This window comes from Ochlerotatus camptorhynchus, unplaced genomic scaffold (assembly GCF_037179485.1).
Source record: "Ochlerotatus camptorhynchus isolate MF236.1 unplaced genomic scaffold, CSIRO-AGI_Acam_v1.1 ptg000006l, whole genome shotgun sequence".
NCBI lineage: Eukaryota > Metazoa > Arthropoda > Insecta > Diptera > Culicidae > Ochlerotatus > Ochlerotatus camptorhynchus.
Genome location: NW_027040498.1, coordinates 1,129,776 through 1,147,467, shown reverse-complemented (window position 1 = coordinate 1,147,467; position 17,692 = coordinate 1,129,776). Strand labels below are relative to the sequence as shown.

Genomic DNA, 17,692 nt, shown 5'->3' with positions numbered 1-17,692 from the left:
CATGCACTAAACTAAGGACACGGGATATACTACAATAGATCAATTTACTGGTCGCAGTAGTGTTAGGTCCCGAAAAATGCTATCATGCAATAAGTTGGTTTTTAAGCGGGTGGCCACATTGCCTCATTTTCCATATTGCCCCATTTTACTCTATTCTTGTTTTCGCACGAACCATACAAACATAAAAATGATTAATAGAAAAAGAAGAACCTTTTATTTATACTAATAACCTATTATAAATATAAATGAGTTTGCTTTAACGGTTCACTTATGGGTGCTGGAGGGTTAAGATCCCGGTTGAATTGCTATCTCTAAAGCGAGCTCGATTACTAGAAACCATTACAGCAACATCATTTTGGTCATTTCGGCTTAAAACTGAAACGGGCACTTATTTTTTTATTTAAAAATTTATTAATAAAATTAATCTTATCAAATATGTATGTTTAGTGTTTCTAGTGATATATTTTTCAGAAGAATTAAGATTGTTTAGCCTACAGTTGTTTCTCCCGTTCTTCTCTTCTTCACAACGATCAGCAAAGTATGAAAATAGTAGCAACAAAAGCTTTTTACCTATTCCCTTTTCTTCCATCACAACTTCTTGGAGGGTGGTTGATTGGGTGCAAAGATTGTTACGGTGAGTGTGTGTGTGTGTTAGTGCCATCTCAAAATGATAAAGACAGATACAAGATGAAATTATGAATTTTGATCATTAAAAACTAAACTAATGAGACATGCAATTAACTGAAAAGTCGGAACGAATCAAGACGAAATTATACACTCATCATTGTTTTAAACTGAAGTCGTGGCCAATAGACAAAATCATTCACAAAATAATAAATAAAAATATTCGTTCTTAAAAGACACGATTTACGTAAAACGCACAAAATAAACGGTTAAAACAAATCGAGTTTTGATGGCGGGGTGGACAACACAAGCGATTATTGCACGATTCTCTCGTCGGGACGTCGTCGTCGTCGGTGGCGGACGCTTAGATCACGACGAACCGAATTCCCTCATCCACTGCTGATACTTGATGAGATCGTCTTTCGAGACGGATTTGTTGCACTTGGCAATCGCCTCGCTAAAGTCTTGATTCGACACCGGAAGGTCCAGTTCCTCCTTGCCCAGCTGGCGGATCTGTTCCGGCTTGAGTCCAGCGATTTTCCTCCGCATGGACATCATGCTGGCATCCCGGCAGACATTGGTGATGTCCGCACCGGAATAGCCATCCAGTTGGGTAGCGATCTTGTTCAAATCTACGGATTCGCCTACCTTCACCTCGCGCAGATTGATTTTGAGCAGAGCCTCACGACCTTCCCTGTTCGGCAGTGGGATATAGATACGTTTCTCGAGCCGTCTCCGGAGGGCTTCATCTATGTCCCAAGGGAAGTTGGTCGCTGCTAGGACCATGACAATTTTAGTGGCCTCGTCGTTGCTGACTCCGTCCATTTGTACTAGCAGTTCCGATTTGACCCGACGAGAGGCCTCGTGTTCCGTCTCGGACCCTCGTCTTGAGCAAAGCGAATCAATCTCATCGATAAATATGGTGCTAGGAGCGTAGAAGCGTGCCATTTCAAAAAGTAACCTAACTAGTTTCTCCGACTCGCCACGATACTTGGAGGTCAGAGTCGACGAGGACACGTTGAAGAACGTCGTGCCGCATTCGGTTGCTACCGCTTTGGCCAGCATGGTTTTACCGGTTCCGGGTGGGCCTACCATGAGTACTCCCTTCCAAGGTCTTCGGATTCCCTTGAAATAGTCCGGCATCCACATGGGAAGCACCACCGCTTCCTCCAGCAGCCGTTTCGCCTCGTGAAGATCGGCAATATCGTCCCAGTGAATGTTCGGGTTCTTTTGTAGAATATCTCTCTCCAGCATATCGACTAGATCCACGTCGGAATGACTTGCCGGTTCAAACTTGCGCTCCGGTTCTTCCTGGTTTTCCTGATCATCCTCTTCGTTCTTTTCCTTGTCACTTTTCTCCCCTTTGCTTCCTTCGCTCCCATTATCAAGGGAATTGGCTTTTGCTTTGTTCCTTGGCAAGGTCCCAGTTTTCCCGTTGCTCGCCCGCGAGTTCGAACTAACTGTCTTCCGGCCGGAAATTGAGGTCGATGTGGCCGATTTCGTAACTGCATTCTTCCTGTTGACCTCTGCCTTGCGGTTCAAAGTCGTACTAGACCGGCTTTGATTGCGGGATGCTATTGTGCGGGGTGCACTGAGGTCCGGCGGAGGACCCCAAACGTCCGGATCCCGGTTCGGGTTCGGTGGCATCCAAACGTCCGGATCGGCACGGAACCAGGCGGCCGGATCCTTGTTGGCCGTTTCGTGCAGCGGAGTTCGTATACGAGCCTGGAGTGGCGCGTTCTGCAGGTCCATCGTAATTTCCGTTAGAGTCTTCTGGATCAGTTTCATTTGAGTGTACTCTTTGCTGATTTCCTGTTGGATCTACGGGAGGAACAAAAAAAAAAACAAGAGACGATTAGCAGGAGTGTCGTCGGCGCAATCGGCGCATCAATGGAACCCACCATAGTCCACTTGCCCTTCCGGATCGGTTCGGAGATTCCGGTGAGCAGTCTCCGCAGCATTTGCAGAACCCCTTCGTAGTAGATGCCGGCCGAATCGTAGTTGCCCATAACGGCCATCTCGCGGGCCAGCTTGGTGTTTTCGCAGATCTCCGACGTCGTTAGACCGGCCATTGCGATTGTCATTCCTCGGGGCCTCGGGGTCGTGCGTCACCGCGCTACGCTACTACCGTTCTGGACTACGGGAAAAGGGGTGGACTGGCGTTATCTGGGAGAAGAAGTTGAAAAAAAATAAAACGTTAGAAATGAGATAAGGACTGCGCTTTGTATGGCGCAATGTTTTACGCATTGATAGTGGCATTTATTTTGACATCAAAATTTTATTGCTCAACATAAGCGTTTTATCCGCGTTACAGCACTGTACTCAATGTAGATTATTGTCGTAGATAAAGTGGTACGTACCGCGCTAACGTGGGCGTGGTTAGGAGGGGGAACTGTGAGGTGGTTATTAATTAGAAAATTACATTTCCAGAATCCTACAAATCGATGTAAGGCATGTTTGTTATTTTGATTTGTCTACTGCCCATATGATGGTTCTGCATTCTTTCGTTCGAAATGCCAATATCAGGGCTGGTAGCAATCAATGTTTGATGTTTTAGACTTATTTAATTATAATCTCATAAACACTTAAATATGTACGATAGGGACCTTTAAAGCGAAGGATTCAATAGAAAGCTTATGACTAAACCTCCAAGAGTCTACTACTTGAAAAAAAAACCCTGAAAAACCGGGAATTCTCAAGGAATTTCATTTTTCCTTAAAATACCTGGAAGTCTCAGGGAATCTTATCTTATCTTATCTTATCATATCTTGCAGTGATTTGGTTGGTCAAATCGTTAAAGCATTTTCGATCACTGAACACGCCAACGGGGTGGGCATTTTAAAATAAAAACATTCAATCTTCCCAGTTATTTTCATTCACACATTTGAAATCAGAGCATAAGTCCTCGTAGTTTTTTGGTGAATACTTAGAAGGTGAAGGGGATGCTAAAAGGAGTATTACAATTAAATCTGAGAATAACTCCAGGAGATCTTCAAAGAAATTCGGAAAATAATTCCAGGAAAGATTGCCAAACAAATTAAGGGGAGAAATCTAAGAAATTTGTGAGGAGAAATGAAAATGGATTCTGAGGAGGCTTTCAATGTGAGTAGAATTCCAAGGGAAGGAGTGAGATTAAAAGGGAAATCTGAAATGAATTCAATGAAAATTCTGAGAATCTTTCCATAAGATGGATGAGGAGAATTTCAAGGCAATTCCTAGGAAAATTAAAAGAAAATTGAATTCGAAGGATAGTTGCGAGAAGTATTCTAACTATATTATTGTGATATTTTTTAGAGAATTCAGAGAAGCGTTCCAAGTGAATTTCTGAAATAATTCCATGAGAGTTTCGGAAGAATACGAGCCAATGATGAGGAGAACTCGAAGCGAATTTTCATGAGAAATCTCCGTTGAATATGTAATGGACTATTCTGAGGTCTTCAGAACAACCTGAAAGTTTCCAAAATACTCCTGAAGTTAATGAAACTGCCTGGATGTTCTTTTGTAGTTTTAAAAACTAGCAATACTGCTCTGGAATATCTCTGCTCTGAGGATATCTGTTGTTTTTTTTTAGCTTTTTAGCGTGGACAATATCTTTCTTGAAGTTCTCGAAACTTCTCTTAAAGAGTTCCTCCAGGTACGGGTCAATGTTTGTCTGAGGCTTGCTGTACTCGGGTGGCGTTTAGAACAGGCCTTGGCCTTCATGACGCGCCATATTGCGTAATCCAGCGGATTAATATCGGGGCTGGATGGCGGCCACATATCCTTCGCCCAGAACGGAAGATGTTCCTGCAACCACTTCTGGGTGTGGTTCGAGGTGTGGCACGGAGCCCCAGCTTGTTGAAATACAACATTTGGCTTGGGACCGTACTGTTCTTTGATCCACGGAAGAACATACTTGCTTAAAATCCCGATGTAGACCTCCGTGCTGACCTTGTCGCCTTCTGGAATAAACACCGGGTCCATTTTTTTGCCATCGGAAGCCACCAATCCAAACACCACAACGCTAGCAGGATGCTTGGTCAGATACACGTTCTTGTGCTCGTCGGCCACGTCTTTTACCGGAAGAGAACTAATATACCGGTCGGTTCTGAAATTTGATAAGGGATCGACGGTAAACATGCTATCGTCGGTGAACAGGATAGCCGGATTTTTTCGCTTAAGGAAGTTCAAGATTTTCTTGCATCGTTCGACTCGTAGCTCCCGGATGCGGTTGGTAATCATGTGAGTTTTTTTTTCCGTGCCCTCGACTTCGCCCCGCAATCTTCCTTTACGATCTTCCGTGCCAAAAAGTCACTGATCCCGTGTCCTTTGCCATTTTCCTTATAGAACGCACTGGATTCACCCGAATCTTCCTTTTGATAGCAGCGATACCCTCGGAACCCGAGCTGACCTCGGACGACCTGTGGCCACCTTCGCAGATAGTTGTCCTTTCTTTTGTCGGTATAAAACCTTTTTGACGGTCCACCGGGGCACTCCCACGGCGATTGAAGCGTCTTTTTGCGACATTTGCGTGTGGGAAAAATCACGAATGCGCTGCCACTTCGTCATGGTGCAACTGTCAAACTAAGTAAATCATTTTCTTTTATACACAGCCTACTACGGTATGAGCTATGGGTTACGTGCATGCAAAGAAAACCAAGGCATTGTATGCACAGGTATGCACAGGTGAAACCTTATTTGTACGATGGTGCAAACATTATCACGCATACGGTATGTGAAAACCTCAATAATTTTCTTAACATCTCTAAAGTTCTCAGAAAATTTGGGAACATCTTGAAATTTTCCACTAATTCAGTGAAACTAATGGGACTGAACCCCCCTTTAATTCCCCTTGTTTTTGAAGCTTTACTAAACTTATTTGAAATGCTCCCGAAATGTCCATATAAGTTTCCTGAAGTTCTCGGATTTTCCGTTAAGACTTTTATGAAGTTCTCGAAATGTTTCTGAAGATCTCTGTACTTATGTGAAGTTTTCGAAGTTATTCTGAAATTCCAGGAACTTATTTGAGCTGCCTCAACGGAATAATTAATGTAGTTCTATGATTTTCACAGAGATTATCAAGATTTGTCAATTTTAGAAACTAATTCATAGCTTCTTCAATAGTCTAGAGTTTCCTAAAACTGCCCAATTGCTCAATTTTCTTAAAACTATTTAGACTGTATTTTTTTATTAGTATTAGTATTAGTATTAGTATTTTTGTGTACTGGAATTGAATGAATTGCCTTTAAGTCCTACAATTTTCCTTAAGTTTTATAACGTTTATAAACGCTCACGGAATTTTGCCTTAAATCACTGACTTTCCCTGGAAAGTCCAGCCCTGAAGTGTTTTATGCTTGCCTTCATTTCTCTAAATTGATTAAATGTTCCGGTGTCTGATATATATTTATAATTCTTTGAATCTTCTAAAGTTTTCAGATCATTCATAGATTTCTCGGAATATCCCATAATTCCAAGGAACTGTTTGTAAGTCGCTGCAAATTTCCATAAGTTAATGCGATTTTTGTGATGTTATCTGATCGTCCTCGAAGTACTCAGAACTTCACTGAATATAACGAAACAATATAAAAATTTCTAAATTGCTTAGAAGCTCTCTGGACATAGTTGAAAATATCGGTGCTTGCTAAAGGTGTCGCATTTTTTTTAATTAATGGACCAGAGATGCCAGATTTTTTTCTTTGCAATTCCGTAGACTCGATTTTTCGGAACCACTCGTACTAACACGTGCACACTCGTCGAGCTTAGTCGATTGGTATAAGACACTCTGCCCTCCGGGTCTAACATCAAACGTTGGTTTTACAAGTGCTATGTATACTTTTCTTTAAGAAATATTGAACAGCAAAAAAGGTTATCTTCCATTGAATACCCACTTAATTAATATTGGTATCCATGACAGATACGTATTTCGACTACAATGTGCAGTCTTCATCAGTGTCATTTCCCTTAAAGAACTTATCAAAACCTAACCCCCTTAAGTACTCATGCCCTTGGTGAAAATGTCAAATGTCAAAAATTTTCCTCGAACATGACCCATTAGCTTCTGCACAGTGGTACTCCCACCATTTTGACCACTTTTGGCCAATCTTTTTTGAATTTTTGGATTTTGATTTTTCGAAGCTTTGCTTTGGTTAAAGCCCAAAAAGTCTCGATTGGCCGTGCCTCCGGGCAGTTCGGCGGATTCATGTCTTTCGGCACGAAACATACATTTTGACTTTTGTACCATTCTAAAGTGTCCTTTGCGTAATGACATGATGCCAAATCAGGCCAAAATACTACTTGACCTTCGTGCTGCCTGATCATCGGCAACAATCGCTTCTGGAGACATTCCTTAACGTATTTCTGAGTGTCCATCGTCTCCGTTGTGATGTACGGACTAGATGTTTTACCACACTCGCATATTGCCTGCCAAACCATAACCTTTTTACCGAATTTTTCGGCCTTCTCCGTTTCGGGGATGTCCTTTCCTTCGCTGACAGTATAGATTTGTGGTCCGGGAAGCGTTTTGTAATCTAGTTTCACGTACGTTTCGTCGTCCATTATTATACACCCAGAATTTCGACACAATAACGAATCGTAGATTTTGCGGGCCCGTGGTTTCACGGATGCGGCCTGTTTTGGGTTCCCTTTGGGTTTTTGCTGCTTCAAGTATGTTTTTAGCCCAAGTCTTTCTTTGGCACGCATGACGTTACTCGACGAGGTCCCTAGTTTTTTCGCAACATCCCGAACGGAAGTCGCAGGTTTTCGTTTGTAGGCATCCCTGATCTTTTTATCGATATCCGGACTTACAGGACCGGATTTCCGGCCACTCTTCGGCGCATCTTCAAACGTACACTGTTCTCTATATTTTTTAATCGCAGTTCGTACCGCTCCGACGCTTACACCCTCTTCCTTGGCCAATTTTCTCAAGGAGAGTCCGCTCACAGTGCACCATTTGTGCACGATACTTTTTCGTTGTTCCGGAGTAAAACCATGCATTTTGACAGGAAACACAAAACTAAGCACTTTTTTGATGCTAAGTCATTCAGAAATGAGCAAACAAAAGGACGCAGCCAAAACATGTTGAAATATTTTATTATATTCAAAGTGACCGTTAAAATAAGGTGTGCTTATACTTTCTGGAACAGTCTATATGTTTGAGATACATATATTTGTGTATTTTATCATTTTTGTTTCATTTAGGTGTTTTAAAATGATTTTAGGAGAGCTTACCATTTCAAACAATAACAAATTAAACTTTGTTTAAAATTTGCAGAACATCACTGAAATCTTCTTCCTCTTCTTCGTTTATCTGTGATTTAGTGACATACATTTCAGAGTTGAACTTGCTTCGCATTGATTGAAACTGGGAATGAAACTGAGCTAGAAGTTCCAAATGTTTTCAGCCAATTCTTTGTTCGTAATATTCAAACCAGCGTTTTGTATGATAATCTGTTTCGTGTTTTAGTCTTGTTGAGGTTTTGGGCTGAAAATTTTCGTTTAGCCGCCGCGGAAGAATGCGGTAATGCAAGAATCGCCTTCAGTAGCCGCCGAAGAAATGGAAAGAAGAAATTTTCATCGTTTTTCCGCAGCTCAACAATCTTTGTCCAAAAATCGTCAGCATGGTCTTCATTCGTAACGGCGATGTCTTTAAAATCGAAAACTTGCAGCTCACTGAACTCATTATCGACTTGCTGCTAGACTTCTTTGTCAATAACGTTGTTGAAATGACCGAGTAGATGACCCAAACTAAAGGGTGATACGGTCAAAATTTGGTCAAGGGAAAACGCGTGTAAATCGGTGAAATCGTTTATTTAAAAAATCAAATTAAATTTCTTTTTCAAGTTCAATTAGTATAAAATTCAGGAAAAATATTCAGTTAGGCTTCCGCTTTTCCAAATCCGAATTGCCGGGCCTTACGCTTGACCCCTGCCATCAGATTTTGTACAGCCACCTTGTCCACCTTATTCGCCGCAGAAAGCCAGTTTGCCTTGAACTGCTGCTCGCCCTTAGCAGTTTTTTGGTCTTCTTTAGGTTCCGCTTGACAATAGCCCAGTATTTCTCAATTGGGCGGAGCTCTGGTGTGTTGGGAGGGTTCTTGTCCTTGGGAACCACCTGCACGTTGTTGGCGGCGTACCACTCCATGGCCTTTTTACCGTAATGGCAAGACGCCAAATCCGGCCAAAACAGTACGGAACAACCGTGTTTCTTCAGGAAAGGCAGCAGACGTTTATTCAAACACTCTTTCACGTAAATTTCTTGGTTGACAGTCCCGGAAGCTATGAAAATGCTGCTTTTCAAGCCACAGGTACAGATGGCTTGCCAAACCAGATATTTCTTTGCGAACTTTGACAGTTTCATGTGCTTGAAAACATCTGCTACCTTTCCCCTTCCTTTTGCCGTATAAAACTCCTGTCCCGGAAGCTGCTTGTAGTCGGCTTTGACGTAGGTTTCGTCGTCCATTACCACGCAGTCAAACTTCGTCAGCATCGTCGTGTACAGCCTCCGGGATCGCGCTTTGGCCTTCGTATTTTGTTTATCATCGCGATTTGGAGTCACTACCTTCTTGTAAGTCGATAGTCCGGCTCGTTTTTTGGCTCGATGCACGGTTGTAGACGATACACCCAGCTTATTTGCGGCATCTCGGAGAGAGAGGTTAGGGTTTCGCTTGAAACTACCGGCAACTCTCTTTGTCGTCTCAGCGGCTTCCGGTTTTCGATTTCCCCCCGATCCAGACTTCCTGGCTGTCGATAAACGTTCCCCAAACACTTTAATTACATTTGTAATGGTTGATTTGGCAACTTTTAGCGATTTTGCCAACTTTGCGTGCGAGTAGCTCGGATTTTCGCGATGCGCGAGCAAAATTTTGATACGCTGCTCTTCTTGCTTGGACGGCATTTTGACAACTGAAGAGTGAATTCCAAAATCAAAATAGGAGCAACATTCTACACACACACACCTTCAAAATGAGGGGTGTTCAGGTTTTTTAAATGCAAAATTGAAAGAAATACGTCAAGTTGATATTGACCAAATTTTGACCATATCACCCTTTAGTGGATTGTTTCAGTTTTTTTTTTCGGCTCCAAGAGGGTTAGATTCCTGAATACCACGTTATCCAATTGCAATCGTTTAAGCTAGAGTCGGTGTATAATGAGTCACGCCAAGAGAAAAACAGTTGAACTCGCATCACGGTTTTCGAAAGATTCCCTTTCTTTTAACTTGGCAACAGAGGACTTCTGCATCAACTTCAAATGACTTCTAGCGAGGAAAAAAATTAACGGCTGTAGTAAATCATTATATCAGTGATTTTGTCGAATTATCTTAAGGAAAAATAGTAGAAATTGTCATTACTGATCATTACAAAACGTATCGCATGACAAATGTAATGCTCACTGCGTGTATATGATCATTTCTTCGGTAATATTTAATATTTAATTGCAATACCTTTCGTGGACCTTTCATAGCATCGTAATGCTTGTTTACTTTGCACGATAGGTAGCCGGTTTGACAGTTCAATAGGTAGACTTGGCTTCACTCTTGGCGTGACTCATTATATACCGACTCTAGTTTAAGCATTTGCTTAACCAGCTTGTTAATGTTATCGACAATCGGCAGAATTAAATCAAGGAACTCCAGGTACAGCTCGGTAATTGGGTCTTGTAGCACGTTGTGTATTTTCGTTGCATTGGAAAGCGAGCAAGAAAACGGTTGACAAGTTGCAGGGGTCTATTTAACTTTATGCTTCTTTCCCTTCAGAATCAGATTATAAAATTTGATTATGAAGGGAGGGAACTAGTAAACCGACGTACACTGAATAAAAATAACCTTAGAAACTGCACCGAATTCCGTAGATTTTGCCTACGGATCCGTATTTCCGCAAAAAGTTGTCAAATCCGTAGATCTATGGAGATTTCCGTAGATCTGGCATCTCTGGATGGAACATCGTTGATGTACTCTAATCAAGAGAGGTGTGGATACGATTGCGTGTAGATGGACTTGTTTTATTTTGTTCGGGTTGACCAGTGTTTTTTGTGTGTGATTTGTTGATGAATAATCAGTGAAAGAGGTCTAAATTGTTCCTATATCGAAGAAGAGATGAGTGATATTATTATCTTAGCTTAGTTTTACTGTAATGGAGAGAAATTTTAAAAGGAAGACGAGTGATTGTACTTCGAGCAAAATGGCGCATGGAAAAATATAGCGTCGGTTTTCGTGCAGTCTATAGACGTCAATTGAAGCAGATGAGACCGATCTTTCTGTCATATGATGAGACCGATGATGGAAGGCAATAATATGTACTAAGGAGATTACTGATATTCTTGGATATTAGTAGCATGGATAAGCATATTATGGTAGAATGGTAAGTGTATATAAATCAAGGTACGTATTAGCACACAGCGAAAAATGAAGAGAAATCTAGATAATTATTTCAATGGGTCCTTTCTGTATTGATCGATTCTCTTTAGCGACAATATCTTTAGTTAATAACTCAGCTGCAAAACCTTTTCCTGGTGTACTTGACGTTCTGAACGCTATATAAGAATCTTCTTTATCAAACTATTTGGTAAAAATAGTGCAAAATCAGTTCGCATAGCAGTGGTCATCAAAAGGGAGGGTCGATGAAGAGAGTCGATCAGGGCGGATGGGACTTTTTGAAATGTTCATAGAGAAATAAGCGAAAAAAAAATTTTGCAAACCCATGACAACAACCGCACGAAATGAAAAGTTTCACCTAGCGTGGTTTTTAAAGGGGTTTCGCTTTGTGGTGATTGGAAAATCAGATGGGAGAGGAGAAAGAAAAGAAGTTCGGTAGAAGTATGATGGTAGTACAGTCAATGATGTCAATCTATCCAGCAGGCCACTTTTCACAAAAGTTGATAAAATTATGTTTTTCGTAGTGTACCAACTGCGTACCATAGCGTACCTTCAAGGATTTTGAACGTACCTCGCAAATTCCTTGTTTTAGAGTGTCCTGCTGAATAGACGGGTGATTTTTCGAAAACCTTTATTAAACCTTCCAAAACCTACACCAACATAGTGTACCAATAGCGTACCTTCCGAATCTGAGGTTCATTTTTAACGTACCCCCAAATTTACTATACTTACTTATATAAAACTCTTTAAAATACATTATATGTAAAATCTGACTTCGGATTTGAATTTCTCGGAAAATTTTAGCCCGATTTGACCCAAAAAACATATTTTAAAACAAGTATATCGAAATACCCTTGAATACCTACATCCAGCTAAACATTCTGTTTACCCCTGAAAGTAGATATCGAACAAACATGGGAGAAGAAACTTTTAATATCTTTAAAAAACATTATCAATCTGTATGGGTACAGGTTGAACGAACCTCAAGGCAAATCATGTTAATATGGATAGGATGGATGATTTTCTAAGAAAAGTTTAATATTTATGATTATTTTAGAAAATTCGTAGTTTTGTGAATATTTCGGGGAATGCTGAGACTTAAATCTTCTCAAAATATTCTCACAAGTTCTAGAAACAATGTGCATGGGCACAGGCTGAACGTTCCTCACGGTAGGTATTCAAGGGTATTTTGATATACTTGTTTTAAAATCACGTTTTTGGTCATTAAGTAGCGTATAATACACTTAAGTAATATGTTTTTTGGGTCAAATCGGGCTAAAATTTTCCGAGAAATTCAAATCCGAAGTCAGATTTTACATATAATGTATTTTAAAGAGTTTTATATAAGTAAGTGTAGTAAATTTTGAGGTACGTTAAAAATGAACTTCAGATTCGGAAGGTACGCTATTGTTACACTACATTGGTGTAGGTTTTGGAAGGTTTAATGAAGGTTTTCGAAAAATCACCCGTCTATTCAGCAGGACACTCTAAAACAAGGAATTTGCGAGGTACGTTCAAAATCCTTGAAGGTACGCTATGGTACGCAGTTGGTACACTACGAAAAACATAATTTTATCAACTTTTGTGAAAAGTGGCCTGCTGGATAGATTGACATAAAACGGAGGTGAACATTTTCCCTACATGATGTTATTGGGAGTACTTTGGTTGATGAGCTTGTGGATATTTGCAAGAGTTTGTATGCGTCTTAAACGAGAACGAGCATGTGTTTTTGGAGTTTGGAGTCGATTTTCTCTGGTACATCGCTTAGAATTGCACAAGGCAATAGTTTGACACCAAAAACGAACCCTTCTGCAAACCGCCCTGCCCAAGAATCAGAGGATTGACGATAATTTGCCAGGTTTCATTCTGCAGTTGAGTACACTGTGGTGGGCAGTACCAACAATCAATACGAAACTATCGATTTGAAATTGGCTCACTACTTGACTAGCCTATTGGTCCCAAGCAAATCGATTAACGTACCCCATTCTAGTCAAAATTCTAGTACTACACAATGTTTGTTTTGATTCGCTATGAAAGTTTGACAGATAAAATGAGGGGTTAGTGGAATTATCTATGTTTCGAGGGGTGAATCGATTAGCTTGGGACCGAAGAGAGTACCAGAGCTGAGCCAAAAAGATGAGCACGTTTCTTCGGGACCTTCTGGTCTTAGAGTTAACTCTATGGCAGTACGCTGAACAGATGGCGGTAGTGTGTAAACGTCAAACGTAAGGGAATTGACTATGCGTGCCACAGGTGACGGTACTACCAACTAAGATACTTTTAAATTGACTGTTAAATGCTTGTTCGATTAACAACTTGCGAGTGTTCTGTCTGCTTGTCTGTGATTGGCATATAATTGTAATTTTGATAGATACTTTACCTGATACTATCGTCGGTTACAGTGGCTTGCTTACTGAGCAGAAAAACGCAGTCCCAGGTCCTTACATATCAAAGAGATTTATGGTAAAATCGCTTGTGTATCGTGTATTTTGCGAAACTCGTTGTTGTCGTTGGTTCCGGGTTTGAATGGTTACAAAAATTTGAGCAACGGTATTATGTGATATGAGGGGCGCGGTGGCCTTAGAGCAACCGTTTTTGCTTACTGAGCAGAACATCATGAGTCTAATCTCAGGCCCATCCACATTCAAGATTCGTCAATCGTTTTATTTGTTAATATGACTGCATGGTAATAACAGCAACTCGGTGATTAAAAAGGCGCTCGTCTGCCTAGTGGCAAACGTTTTTGCTTGCTGAGCAGAAGACCGTGGGTTTAGTCCCAAGCTCCTTCGCGTTATATGATCGTTAGGACATCAATTCAGCTTATCGTTTACCAAAACGAACCCTGCTGCAAACCCAACCCTCTTATCCAACATCCCAGTGATTCCTCGTGGAAGTGCAGAGGTGTTCTCGGCTTCCATCAAAGCGAGTGTCATGTCAACACAATCCTTCCCATTCCTTTCTTGACCTGTGTTGCCTAATTTAAGATCATCAGTTTTTACACATTGAGGATGATTGCTAGTCTCAAGCATCGTCTATTGGTTCTCTGTGTAATTACAGCTGATCTGGCAATAACAGAGTAGCAACCGTGGGCGGTCAATCAAGCTCAAGCATCGTTGATGTACGCTAATCAACTAAGCTAAATTTTCTCGCACATTTTTCGGATGTTCATGTAATTTTTATTGCGCACCAGAAATTTTCTCTGAGCTTCTTGCAACTTTTTAAGGGTTCTGGTGATGACTGAAGTACCGATCCTAAGTAACAGTTTGGGTTTTATGAGGGTTCTGTAGACTATGATTTAAGCTTGTAGAATGATTTAAAATCTCGATAAAATTTTCAATATTTCTTGGGATGTCTCTATCTAATATACTACCTATAATCGCATATAAGTCCCAAAAGGATTTTCGTCTATTTTGAGATAACAACGCTGTCCACCATAAATTGGAATCTACTTTCAAAAACTACGAACTTGCATCATGACAAATGTGAAAACAACATCAAATCAGTTTGTCCCATCAAGCAAAGTAATCGCATATCAGTCCCAATCTTAAATTCAACTGTCCAGAGGTCAAGTTACAGCTTCATTGCAACTGATTTTAACTTGAAAATATTATCAATACATTTACTGTGATTTTTCAAATATTTGCATGGGAATTGCACTACGACTGCGATTTTCTCAATGCCTACTTTTTCCATATGGGACTAATATGCAATTATAGGCAATATATGACTACCAAGCATTGAAGAAGCTTTCTTGCTACAGGCATCGGTTGAAAAAGGGTCCAAACCTACTATATTATATACTGCCCCACCGTTCTCCTATCCCCCGAGCTTCCTCCACGTCACGATTAAGGTAGGTCACTGAATTTCTTTCTACAGGCGAACGGTTGATGACTCCGTATTTTTTTTTTTCGTGTGCTTCATCATTTCTGTCTAAAAGTGCCTTGCAACTAAATTTATAGGTCCGCAACTTATCTTGACTGTCTATCGTGCAGCTACCACCATCAGTTGGCGTGACCGTAATATCACGCTTGATTATCTACCACGGTGGTGCGGCGGCAGGCAGTAGATCGCATCTCATGAGCAGAATTTGCAATTTGATGATGGGAAGTTTTTTGGTGGCTGTTTTTGTTTTTTTATTTTGCATTTAAGAAAAGCCTTTTTGGTTGCTTTTATTTGCGAGGCTGGGGATGCCTAATTGCTACGATGCTCATCGATGATAGGCATGGCGCACGCGAGGCCTCCCGGTGATGGTTGTAAATCTTAGTAGCTACATGATTTTCATTTCTCCCAATGCAATGAAAGGAACGGGTGGTTGAGATTTTTCTCACGGACTTTCCTTTGGTGTTATTGCGAAGTTTGTAACGAAGTCACCTAACCAAAACTGACAATGTATCATCGTTGAAAAATCCAGCTTGCCGACCTAAAACCCACGCATCATTCGATTCGTCAATAAACACGATCAAAAGTTACCCACCTTGCTTGACGCAGTTGACAGTCAAGTTCAAGCCAAAGACGTTCAGCATCTCAAAAATGGCATGAAGCAATCTCATTTGAACCTGAATTATACGCGGGTGCGAGATTCACCTCAAGGTGATGCAGATGATCTTCGGCGCGACAACTGATTTACGATGGAAAACGCGCCCACCGATCGCAACCCGTTAGTCTTTCATCGTTGTAAAACGTAAACAAATCGACAAATGAAGAAACGAGTAACAGGTTTCACGTAGCAGTAAAGTACGTTTCTTTTCCTGCTTCTTCTCTTGCGAGTGCTTTGCAATTATTTATGTTTTTCTCGTAATCACCCCATTCAAGAAGTCATAAGACGATGAGTGGACCTCTTTCTTTCTTTACGATTGGATGGACTGTCACCCGAGAGAAAAGCGAGAAAGATTGGATAGAGTTTCCGAGTTGTTCGCAACTGGATTGCGTTTGTTGCGAAACAGGCTTGAAAGGAATTACCTAACTAGCTGCCTAGCAGTTTTTCTACTTTTAGATTGATTTTCTAAGCTGCATTGAGTAGATTGTTAGGATCCATTGTTAGTTAAGTGTGTACATTGTATATTCCGCGAATTGAAAAAAAAAATGATTCACACCTTAGATTTTGAAATCTGTGTTTGAAGATCTCTAGAAAACCCAATTTATTCAAGATCAAAATACAGGCCGGACTCGATTATCCGGAGGCTCGATTAACCGGAGGCTCGATTATCCGGGGCTCGATTATCCGGAGAAAATGGCTCGATTATACGGAGTCATATTTTTTTTTACCTATCTTGCAAATTATTTTTCATAAACCGCTTGGAAAACCGACTTTCGATCCGAGGACGAGTAACACATCGTTCGACTCAGTCTGACAAGATCGGGAAATGACTATATTTAAGTGTTTGTGTGCCTTTGTTACAAAATCCGGCGTTAAGGGGTTATGGATTAACTTTGACCTGAAAGGAATCACACATATCATGTGCCACAACAACATACAAAAACTGAATCCCATGATGTTCCGTTCACTAATTACGTCACGTTTCAGGGGAGGCGGGGAATGGTCACCGAACAAAATTTTTGAAGATCCGCAAAAAAAAGTATCAAAGGGCCTTTAACCCTCCGTTACTCGCGCTGTTGTACTTTGTACATAACACATGAGTTTTCCATCGCCATTTTGTTGCTGAGTTACCTGATAACCAACGAGTATTCTTCAAAAAACTTGTTTTGATCTAAACAAGCTAAACTTTGATTACAGTAAACACCTAAAAAATGCGGATAATAAGGAAAATGTAAATGGAAAACGCGAAAACTGTGACCATACTACGTGGGATTTGACTTAATTGATTACAACATGGAATATATCAAGATTCTGACAAGATAGAAAGTTACTGTCTCTGACAAAGTTGTTCAGGAGATCATAGCCTTGTCTCTGGCGGACAGTAGTTCAGAATTTTCTCACTACGTAGTGCTAGTATACATGTGAAATTCTCGCATGTGATATATCTCGAGATCCTGACCAGATAAAAAGTTACTGTCTTTCACAAAGTTTTTCAGGAGATCAAAGCCTATTGCTTGGTGCTCCATAATTCAGAATTTGCTCACTACGCAACGCTAGTATACACGTGAAATTCTCATATAAAATATCTCGAGTTCCCAACCAGATAGAAAGGTACTGTCTTCGGCATAGTTGTTCAGGATATCAAGGCTTTTTCGCAGGAAGGCAGTAGTTTAGAGTTTTCTCACTTTGCGGCGCTACTATAGATGTGAAACTCTTGCATATAAAATATCTGTAGATCCTGACCAGATAGAAAGTAAATGTATTCGGCAAAGTTTTTCAGGAAGTCAAGATCTTTTTGTTAGGTGACAATAGTTTAGAATTTTCTCACTATGTGGTGCTAGTATATACGTGCCTTTCTCCCATATTCAATAGCTCGAGATCTTGATCAGCTAGAAAGTTGCTGTCTTGGGCAAAGTTGTTTAGGGGGTCAAGACTTTTTGGCTGGTAAACAGTAATTAATAATTTTCTCACCACGTGGCATTAGTATGCATGTACACTTCTCGCATTAGGTATATCTCCTGATCCTCATCAGATAGAAAGTTGTTCAGGGGGTCAAGGTCTTTTGGCTGGTGGACAGTAGTTCAAAGTTTTCTCACTTCATGATGCTAGTATACATGTGAAATTCTCGCATATAAAATATCTCACGTTATTGACCAGATAGAAAGTTACTGTCTTGAACAAAGT

General features: G+C 40.7%; 1 protein-coding gene across 2 annotated transcripts in view; it reads right to left on the bottom strand.

The window, feature by feature from the left end:
- Nucleotides 1-410: 410 nt before the first annotated feature.
- Nucleotides 411-17,692, bottom strand: part of Kat60 (Katanin 60) — a 68,617-nt gene continuing 51,335 nt past the window's right edge. Inside the window, exons 2-3 of one of the 2 annotated variants that reach the window (XM_065239829.1) lie at nucleotides 2,526-2,790; nucleotides 411-2,445 (exon numbers count right to left, since the gene is read on the bottom strand). In XM_065239829.1, coding sequence (XP_065095901.1) covers nucleotides 994-2,445; nucleotides 2,526-2,708 — 1,635 coding nt within the window. In that variant the 5' untranslated portion in view covers nucleotides 2,709-2,790 and the 3' untranslated portion in view covers nucleotides 411-993. The remainder of the gene's footprint in view (nucleotides 2,446-2,525; nucleotides 2,791-17,692) is intronic. The other variant, XM_065239839.1, reaches the window with a different exon arrangement.